The 11,190-nt window shown below is 38.7% G+C and overlaps 1 protein-coding gene across 1 annotated transcript; it reads left to right on the forward strand.

The window, feature by feature from the left end:
- The first annotated feature begins 200 nt into the window (after positions 1-200).
- On the forward strand, positions 201-1,712 carry LOC148037198 (17.3 kDa class II heat shock protein-like). Its single transcript, XM_087677258.1, has 2 exons — positions 201-439; positions 1,384-1,712. The coding sequence occupies exons 1-2, from the start codon at positions 347-349 to the stop codon at positions 1,663-1,665; spliced, it is 375 nt and encodes a 124-aa protein (XP_087533384.1). The 5' UTR covers positions 201-346; the 3' UTR covers positions 1,666-1,712.
- The last annotated feature ends 9,478 nt before the right edge of the window (positions 1,713-11,190 follow it).

Below are 11,190 nucleotides of genomic sequence, written 5' to 3' on the forward strand. Positions count from 1 at the left end.
AGATACTTTGAGGCTTAATCCAAAGAAATGAAATACGGGGCATCGCATCATATTTAGGCCTTGATAATAATCATATTCATGCACACTTTTTCTCTCTTTCAAATGTATTGTAGAATTCCACTAACCTGATAAGCGGAGGGACACACGATCAATCTAAGAGCCGCGTCCATTCAGTGGGCTTATCTCGATAGGTTTTATCGATCGGCGGAGCAAAAAAAAGCTCTTGATCAGAGGAGCGACAGAGATCGAGATAGTAGTACTGCGCCGCTCCTCATACAATATAACTGCATAGTAATACATCGTCACCGTCCCTTCTTCGTATTCAACTCATCGTGATCTGCTCGACATGGCTACAAGCGCACCTGTGGATGTGAAAGAGCTCAGCAGCTCTTACATCTTCGTGATTGATGTGCCTGGCCTCAGGAATACCGAAGTCAAGGTGATTAATTGTTAATCAAGGCCTCTTTCTTAACCTCCATCTTATGCTTAATATCCTGCAGTCATGGCGACGTCGATCAAGGCCGACCGGCCTTCTTTTGGAACATTTCTATGTTTATCCTGCAAGATTAGATGAAGATAATCCGGATGGATTAGATATAACGACTATTCCATGTCCTACCACCTTCTTCGCTTTTGCAGAGGATCTTGGCTGCGTGATATTGCGTATTCTAGCAAGGTTTTAACACAGGTTTTGTAACCTAAACATGAAAGGGTTTCTATATCTAAGATCGTGACAGGTCAAGTACATGAGTGCCTTACATTCGTGGGAATGTATCGACCATGTGGCTGTAGAGCAGTATATTTTGCAAAGAACGATGAACATCAGGGTTTAGTTCGTCACGATGATCCATGAAGTATCAGCAGGGAGGTATCTATTAAGTAGGGGCGCTCTCGGTAGTATAGTGTGATAACGAGAATACTGGATATCTACAGTGAGCTATCTATCTGGGACTCTCTCGGTGTACTAACATGATGATAAATGCTTTGAAATATATCGATAATGAATGCTTTTAACGGGAATAGTGGGATATCTGCAGTGAGACGTCCGTCTAGGGACGCTCTCATCGCAGTCATATGATGATAAATATTCTTGAATCATATCATGAAAGAGAGTAATGGATATCTGCAGTGAGACTTGGAGATGCGAACCTCTGCACTCTTGTTGTGAATACGTTATCGATAATTATTAACCTCTTTGATCTAGCAACATTCATCACCACCATTATTTAGTATTTCTGCCCATTATCATCCGCTTCATGCATCAAGATAACTAATGTTAACATCTGGCATTTAAAATCATCCCATGATTAATCAAGCGCCGCGCGGGATGGTAATGATGAGTATATGCACATGAGTGAATGAATGATAATCAATGGATGGCAGGTGCAAATCGAGAACGACACGATACTGAAGATAAGCGGGGAGAGGAAGAGGGAGATGGACCACGCGGGGAAGGATGTGGACGTGAAGTACGTGAGGGTGGAGAGGCCCGCGGGGAAGTTCATGAGGAAGTTCAACCTGCCTACGCACGTCAACCTGGACTCCATCTCCGCCGCCTGCCAGGACGGTGTCCTCACCATCGTCGTCCCCAAGCTCCCCGCCCCCGAGCCCCACAAGCCCAAGACCTTCGACGTCCAAGTTGGCTCCACCCTCACCAACTCCTAGTACATTATATACACCAACTCCTTCTCATCTAACCCTAACCCTAACCCTAACCCTAACCCTAACCCTAACCCCACATATCCCCTCACCCCCCTTCATATAATCAACACCTAACCCTAGCCCTAACACCCACTGCACATATCCCCTCAACGCCCCTATCATCCACCTGAATCTAGCAGCCACGCACATAATTACTTTCATCCACTCATCATCATTGCACAACCACACACATAAATACCTTCATCCACTCACATCATCATTGCACTACCACCCTTTTGTCCCTTAATCCACCCCCACTCTCACTTGCTTGACAATTAGTTATAATCATATTCTTCTTTTCTTTCTCCTCCTAGTTCTTGTCAATATCCTCACATGTCGTTTCTCACACATTAGCATCATTGTAAGTAGCAACACCCACCAAATGCAATTGCTTGACCTGATCTATTCTTGGTGTTGAACTTGAGGTCATTGGTCCCTATTCTTGCAAGTAGCATCACTACAAGCTTGACCCCCTATTCTTGTTATTGAACAACTTGAGGTCATTGGCCTAACAAGTATCTCCCTTACAGAATATCTCAATCAATGAGTCCATGACTTCAATTAAAACTTTATTTGATTATCTTCAAGATGCCTCAGGCCTTCTTACCTTCAAAGGTTTCCTTGCACCTTACATTTCTTGGCTTGAATACTCTCCAATGGTGTGTGATCTTAGACATCACAATCACATGAAACCCTTTTCCAAGGTAATGGAAACAATAGTTAATATATTATCTTCACAAAGATGATCAAATCCATACCATCAAGCATTGGTGATCCTACCCATACAAGTTCCAGGTTTGCTTTCCTTTTCAAATAATCTCATCTCAAATACAATTTTTTAACGTGTCTAAAGGATGTGAATTCCAAGTAACATTAATGATAATTAGCAACAAAATCTTTGTTACCTTCTAAATAATGAGATTCTATCATCTTCCCCAAATTGATGTGATAATCAATCATTTGTAACTATGCCGAAGGACGCGAATCACAAGTAACTTTGATGACTAGAAACAAACTTACCTTCCAAAAAATCACAATATGGCATTAGCTTTAAAAGCAATGTTAATGTGGTCTATTTTATGTACAATGAACTCTTAGTGTATGGTACTATTGTATATTTTTACAAGTATTGTGCTAGCCCCCTAACATGCATAAGTAATTCACACTAAGATTCTTTAGAAAGTAAACCTAAGTTATATCTTGTTTGTATAACTATGTCAATTAGCTTGTTTTTACCAATTACAAATTGATTTGTGAGCAAATAAAAGAGGTTATTTCACTAAATCCATTAGTCAACCATGTAGTCCAACTAAAATTGAATACAATTTCACCTTTATGATTTACTAGGAAAATCTCACGAGAAACATTCAATTATAGCATTTTTCACCATTATTGTAGTAAATTAGTCCCATATGTAGATAATAAATTATTATAGTAAATTATTCCCCTATAGATAATAAATTATAATTTCATCCTAAGGCAAATGATGGGCTAGGAGAGGTGTTACTCCAATATTAATTTATTTTAAGAAAAGTTGACCTTCATTTCTTGCAAATATAATTATCATTTATTAAATACCTTCCAATTAATTAATGTATATAGCAATCTATAAGATATACTAATTATACCTATGTAATGATATCTACAAAAGAAAATTACAATTTAAGCCACCTTTTTACACCATAATATATGAATAATAACAAGTAAAATAATTGATTCACTTCATTCAAAAGTGTTCCCACTATTACAAATCTTAAATATGCAAAAAGCATACATATGCATCATCTTTATTGTATAAAGGCCCAAGTACAAAGGACTTACTTCCAAGGTCCCTTGTGTAGCACCCATTATCTCTACATACTCTTGAGGATTAGATAGGCCAAACCTTAAATTCCCCCTCTAAAAGATCACAGTCTTGTATATTAGCTCTTACTTTTACGTTATATATGATTAATGTTTGTAACTAATTCAAAAGGTTAAGTCAGTCTTTATGATTTGTTAATAACTATAATTTGATAATCTTGTAAGTTTTCCTCCTTGAAGTTGTTTCTTCTTTTTGAGCTTCTTCTAAACACTTGGATCATTTCACAAATTCGAGACAAATGCATAGATCAAAAGGTTCCACATCACAACCCAACCTTGCCAAAAAACAAAGTGCTAATCTTCTTATCTATCTATGTGGTATTTGTACAAAGGAGGACCTTTTGACCAAAGTTATGATCCATAAAACTACTTGGGTACACAATAAGTCCAGAATGTCATACACTCTTATATACATTAAAGATAACAACACGTGAATTCGTTGTTTCATTCTAGAAGTCACTTAAAATTCTTTTGAGAGGATGCTTTTATATGGTATTTGATCCCTTGGACATACAACCAAGTGTTTTTATTGAAAAAATGTGTAATAAGTACAACCAAGTGTTTTTAATTGACAAAATGTGAATTATTGGTACATTTTCACATTAATAAATGTAGGGGTAATTAATAAACTTTAACCCATACATTTAAAACATGAAATAACCTTAAAATATTAAACTTTAAGAGATACTTTTAACATAAAAAATATGTTTATAATTTTTATAAAAGTTTTCATCTTGCAAAATGAGTCACTTTATGATATTACAAAACTTGAATCCGATACCAAGAGCACCTTAGGCTAAAGTTGTAAGAAACATGTGGAAATGTACTTTTTTGTAATAAAATAATGGGAAGAGGAAAGAACTTGGGGAAAAAATGTATAATCAAAATTTGGACGAAATAAGAGGGCATTTTGAGAGAAGGCATGAGTGTGTGATCGATCAAATCTCTTGAGAGATAAGCTTAGCTTTTGCAAACATTCTCATATAATAATGAATTTTTTGTTAAAGAGCCCTATCAAAGTAAAAAATATTAGCTAAATTTAACAAATCCAAATTGAAAATGAGCCTACTTTTTTTAAATTCACAAAGAGCGAATAAGAAAAAGTATGTAGTGCTCCCTTACCTCCTACCCCCCACCACAATTATTTAAATCTTACCATTTTGGTTAGAAATCCACATTCATCCATTAGCCTTATTTTGTAGGAATGTGAGGGTTCTTTTGTCATATTAGTTACCTTCACTTGTTTAGGGGAGGGATCTCCAAAATTCCCTTCATTTTTCTATCCATAATGCCATCTAGCTCAACAATTTTTCTTCTCTAAATCTAAGAAGTCTAAGGGATTTGAAGTTCCTTAGCATATCCATGACCCTGTGCACATGAGCTACCAAAATGCATGCAACCTGGAAGAATTTGACTGTCAAGTCTTCTACAACTTCATGTAGGCAACCCAGTGGTGAGGAATGTCAGTGGAAGTCCAAAATTTTCCTTTCTCATATATCTTTCACAACCCTAGTGAATGAGAGCTTGGGGATAGTAGGCTCATGGTGGTTCATAATCCTCTTCAGCTCCTTTAGGACAAATCTGCTCTACTAGTATCATTTCTGTCAAGCTATAATGTAGGCACACTCTTTTTGGAATTGGATCCCTATTTCACACTTTGCTGAGAGGTCAATCCCTACCATGCAATGTGAGGGTCTCTCAATGATATTAGTCCCATAGAGTGCTTTGTCCTAGCCATCTCCACAAAAATGTACAAAGATAGTATTAAAATCCCAAATGGTGGAAATGGTGAAAAACTAGAAAATTTGGATGAAAGACCAAATCCACACAATATGCGATGCATGAGGGGTAGGGGGAGGAGAGATTTCCAAGATCAAGAGGCACCTCCCATCGCACTATAGCTCGCGCCAAGGGAAGGATGGTACCCACACATTGTGAGGGGGAGGGAGAGGAAGAGGGGCATCCAACATCATGAATCCCCCCTTCCCCCGTCGAGACTTGAACAGTGCAAGGGGGACAATTGAGATCTTGCAACTACCCCCACTCACATTGTGTGGGTACTCCCTTTGCAGGGACTCAATCAAGGCAGGGGGCATCAAGATTTTGAACCCCCCTTCCCTCGTGTTATGGAGGTACCTTCCTTCCCTCCCCCCCCCCCCCCCCTCCGCCCCCCCCCCCCCCCCCCCCCCAAACAAGGACTTGAACAACATGAGGGAAGGTCATTGAGAGTTTGAACCCCACCTCTTCCCCTACGTTGTGTGGGTACCTCTCCTAGTGAGGATTTGCACAATGCATGGGGGATTCTCAAGATTTTAGAACCCCCTTGTTCTCATGTTGTGCAAGTACCCCTAGTGGGTACCTCCACAATGTGAGTGGAGGGACCTTGAGATTTTGGAAACTCCCCTCCCTCCTTGCACATTATGTGGATACCCTCGGTAGGGACCTACATAATGCAAGGGAGGGCACCTGGAGATTTTGGAAAACACCCCCTCCTCACATTCTATGGGTCATAGGGGCTGCGTTTAGATTAGAATAACGCAAGAGAGGGAGGTCAAAAATGTCAAAACACCCCCTCTCGCATTTTATAGGGCCTAGAATGGCATAATCTAAGAAGAGGGTGCTCTTTAAACTTGTATAGGCACTATCACATTGTGGATGCTTCTAGGGTGGGAGAGACTCACTATGGAAGAGTGCCAAGAATACCAGAGATGAGAAGGCTATGGAGTTTTGACAAGCATGCAACAACACATGAAATGAAAATTATACTTTCAAATTTGAGGTATATAAGCCAATTGCATGTGCCGACATTACTCAATGCCATGTTAGCACAAATGAGATATCCACACATGTGAGGATTAATGGCATGTATAGATATGATTGTGCTTGTACCCACCACTTGTGCAATACCCAATATTATAAAGGCTTGAGAAAATGGTAGATCCACTCCCCATTCTCTCTCTCCCTCTCTCTCTCTATCATTTTAATTTTTTCACATTCTCTCTCTTTCTTACATCTTGTGGTGTGTGCCCACTCTCTCTCTACCTCTCATGATCAAAGGTCATCGTTCTCTCCCAAGGTGCAACCCTCATTGAGCCCTCATCCTAATTCAGCTTTTTATCAATTCTCGTTGTAGGGGGTCACGGAATCCCACAACATGAGGGGTTTCTCTCCAAAAATTGTGAGGCCCCCCTTGCATTGTATAGGTCACCCAAGGACTCCCACAACACAAGGGAGGCCCTCCAAAATTTTAGAGGACACCCCCTTGTGTTGTGCAAGTTCCCTCTTTTTGTGTTGTGCAAGTCTCCCCCCTAATATTGTGTGGGTCCTTGGGATACGACCCACATAATGTGAGGGGGGGGGACTCAAGTTTTTGTAGCCCTCCTCACATTGTGCAAGTCCCAAGGGGTGGCTTGTACAACATGAGAAGGAATCTTGAGATTTTGGACCCCCTTCCCCCCTCTTGTGTTGTGTGGATCCATCCTTGGGCTTAATTTTGATTGGAACTACCTATAGAGTTATGTGTTTTCAAGTGGATGCTATCAAGGTGAAACATGTAGAAGAGGCTCAAGATCATGTGAGGAATGAGGGCACTACCAATGCTCTTTTATAAGAGCCTATGAAGAGTGAAGGAACTCCCAATGCTCATCTACAAGATTAGGAGTGAAGAAACCCCTAGCAACATACTTTTAGACTTCCTTTCTTGAGTGGGATAAGAGCATTTGCTACCATAGGCGTCCTAGGTGTTTTCCATCAGTCTCTATGGAGGAATAGATCATGGCCTCATGAGTGTACCTTGAGGAGCAAGAGGCCACTTTTATGGAGCAGACATCTACTAGCAAGGTTCGTATTGAGGGGCCTTTGGCATGTTCATGTGAACAATATCTTTCATAAAAAGCCCCCAAGAAAAAGATTCAATAGGCAATGTTGAGGTTCTCTAGGGCATGAAGATGGTAGATTTATAGTGCCTTGCACACAATCAAAAGTGCCATGTCATGGAGTACTTTCATGGGTTTGTTTTCTTTCTATTGTGTTGCTAGGAGATAAAGGCAAATGGCTTGTCCAAGACCCAGAAGTTACACAACAATATGTGGAAGTGGAGATTGATGAGGTGCAAGAGGTCTCCAAGCCAATCATATGTGACTAATGAGAGGGAGCAAAGTGGTCAATTGGATGTTGAAGCTTTGAGAAGGGAGAACATGGATATGGGTTTGATTGATGTGAGTGACAGGTTGAGTAGGATGATAGTGAAGTTTCTACAACTTTGCTATCCACCAAAAGGCAGTATGTTCTCATTATTGATATCCAAGCCCTTTTTATCATTGGAAAGGATTGTTGCCTAGCCATTATTGCATAGAATCTTGAAACAAAATTTGACTTTATTATTTCATATTGGAATAAGCAAGTACTTATGGATTCAAATGTCAATGATATGGAATACTACTCTGCAAGGAGAGACTTTGATCATGATATGCAAGGATGCAAATCAATACGAGTCAACTCTTCCTTTGAAGGGAATTTTTTTGAAGTAATTAGAAAAAATTGAATGCATCTCACTTGGGTAGATCAAACACTTCTAAGTTTGTAGATAGATCAATCAAGTATCTAGATTTCAAGTGAGAGTTGCTAGTTTGTAGATAAACCAAATCAAGTATCCAAATTTTGAGTGAGAGTTGGTAGTTTATAGATAGAACAATCAAGTATCTAGATTTTGAGTGAGAGTTTCTAGTTTTAAATGAAAATCAAAAGGTCTATTTCACAAGCTATATTCATTTGGATACTATATTGATTTCCATTTTACTACAGTTCACTATTTTTTAGCTTTTTTAAAATGAGGATGGCGTCATTGTTCATACAATTGGCAAACTAAAGGGAGATTTAGACAAGAACTCTACCTTGGGCCATTATATCAAAGACCTCACTTTTCCAATGATTTGTTATTTTCCATCATAACTTTCTCAAGGGACAATGAGAGCTTTCCCTTTTTACATTGAACATTCTATCAAGATATCTTAGAGGGTATCCTATTAGCTGACAACATTTTTGGAGAGATAATATGCTCTATGAATGTTTGGTTAAGGTCTTGGTTACCACATATGACATGGTAAATACCAATTACCATGATCAACATTTTGCATTATGATGAGCAAGATAAAGGATGCAAATGTTGGAAAATATGGAAAAACATGCCTACTTAGAAGTAAATATCAATGACTACTTTACTTAGAAAAAAATATTTTTTAAATAAGATATATTTTATTAAGTAAAATATCATTACAAAAATTAGCAAGTGTTAGTATGTGTCAATATTCCTCCAAAACTCCTCGAGTAGTTATACCTTTGTATATGGGCTTATAAGGAATCATTGTTTATGGGTATCCAAGCCTTTCCTGGTCTTTTTTTAGTTTGTTACTCGCCACATAGTGTGTTTCATTGCTACATTGGAATTCTCCAATGATTCGTATCTTCTTTGTCTCTCCAAATGTTACATTACTTTGTTAATTTCAAATGTTCTTAGTGCTTGTATTTATAATAGCTCTATAGAGAAGCTTTATGTAGGTCCATTGGTGTAATTCTGCTAAATTGTTAATTTTCTCTACTTCTCCATTGTATCTTCTATGTTTAAATAGCAATTAGGGGAGATTTGGACTCAGTTTTGGTCCTTTTAAGCTCTTTGCAATTTTAGAGAATATCTGCTAAGGACCAATGAGGGCAAGGCTACCATTACGAAAATTTTGAGTTTACTTTTTGGTTGGAAAGCCATAACTTGAGCATATAAACTCACATTTATCAGAGATTGGTGAGTTAGAATCCTCTTATCAAGATCTTTTTAATGATATGTTACATGATACAGTTTTGAGGTACAATGGATATACTTATCCATGAGCCTCCTTTTTTAAGGACATAAGGATATGGCAACTCTAACAAGGCTCAAAAGTGAGTCTAAATCTCCCCTAGTCAGTGGTATGGGCTTGATAATGGATTTTTCCCATACCTTGAGTTGACCAACCAATAGACTACCATATATTTTCTTGGCAAACCAGAGGGTGTAATTATAAATAATGTGCTATCAAAGTATAGGAAGGCATGCTAAATTAGTGCTTAACTTTCAATTAAGCAGTAATACTTTATCAAACATTATGAAGAAAGGGTAATGTGTTGATTTGTCAACTAATCATTGACTTTTTAAACTCGTCTAATGTTATTTCAAAGGCTTGATAGTCATGAGAGTTCCATATCCACATGTCACAAAACTTAAAGATTACATCTAAAGAATTCCAAATATTTGCCTTGCATGATCATGCTCCACCATTGTTAGCATGGTTTGTAACTATATTATGGATACACTTCCACCTATTTATTTATTTGAATTCTTTGAGTGAAGTGTATTGGTTTGATAATGATTATTCAAGAGTAGTATAGAGAAAAATCTTGGTGCTTTCACACCTCCAATGAAAAGCTTCTTTGGCATGTCTCAACCATCCTTTGGCCATTTTACATTCTTTTCAATCTTCAAGTTTCCATCATGTAAACCAATATATGATAATGCCTTATAAGTGTTGCAATTTCCTTGACCTATGACACAAACGTAGGTTGCAGGGCTATAGAGGATGGAGCTTGGAGGAAGAGGTTTGAAGATGCTTGAGCTTGCATCACAGATCATGGAGCTATTGGAGTGCTTGAGAGAGGAAGCAACTCAATCAGGCATCAAGGTAAGCTCACTATACTCGTAGAGAGGGATAGCACATTGGCTATGTGAGAGGTAGCCATTAGTGCTCGCTTGAAACACTTGAACGAATAAGCGGTCGATGGGTCTTGGTGGTTGAGCGAGATCTCCCTTTGGTTCCATTATCGGGACCATGAATTAAAGCTTGAGTGCTTGTGTGCTTTAAATCGAGCATTGAAGTAAGGGTTTCATCCCCAAACCAGAGCTTGAGATAGATAGGAGGTTTTGGGTTTTTAATCCGTGCTACAAGTATTTTTGGTTTTTGATGATTATTTGAGTAGGAAAAATCATTTCAATTCTTTGTTTTTGATTTTTGTGGCATCTAGAGTAGGTTAGGATAGAGAAATCGAAGTGAAAAACTTAGGGTTTATTGTTGTAAAATAGACCCTAACAGGGCATAAACAGGGAAAAATGGAAAAAATGAGTGGTTAGACATGTTGGAATAGCAAGGGGAGTGATTATCGAGACTAGGGTTGTGCCCAAAAAGGGTTTAAGATCTTGAGAGGCAAGGGAAAGCCTCATTTGTGACCTGATAGTGAGAGAGAGCGAGAGAGAGAGAGAGCTTGGAGACCCCTACTTGGCAACGGATGGATCAAGCTGGATCAGAGGTTTTCATGGCATCCAGGTATATGAGAACCTTCCTCTACTTCCCTAGTTGTGTTTTGGAAAATCTAGAGGGTTAGCATTATTCACGCCAGTGGCATTTGATCGAATCATGCTCGAGTTGTTGTTTCGACCATTGGAATTAGACAGCGGTAAGAGTGTCCAATTCCCAGAATCGGACGTTCGAACCACCTTGTCCAATTTCCAAAATCGAACACTAAGGATCCGACTTGCCACATCACCACTCAAACAACTCACCCTATTCGATTTCGAGAATTGGACAGGTGAGAATCGGCAAA

This window comes from Lygodium microphyllum, chromosome 4 (assembly GCF_053477565.2).
Source record: "Lygodium microphyllum isolate KBCC chromosome 4, Lygodium_microphyllum_v1.1.10, whole genome shotgun sequence".
Lineage (NCBI taxonomy): Eukaryota > Viridiplantae > Streptophyta > Polypodiopsida > Schizaeales > Lygodiaceae > Lygodium > Lygodium microphyllum.

What these genes read in the sequence shown, in the direction of transcription:
- LOC148037198 (XM_087677258.1), top strand. Translation starts at nt 347, where the DNA reads ATGGCTACAAGCGCACCTGTGGATGTGAAAGAGCTCAGCAGCTCTTAC. An exon ending in TCAGGAATACCGAAGTCAAG is followed by an intron (nt 440 to 1,383) that starts GTGATTAATTGT and finishes AATGGATGGCAG; the next exon opens with GTGCAAATCGAGAACGACAC.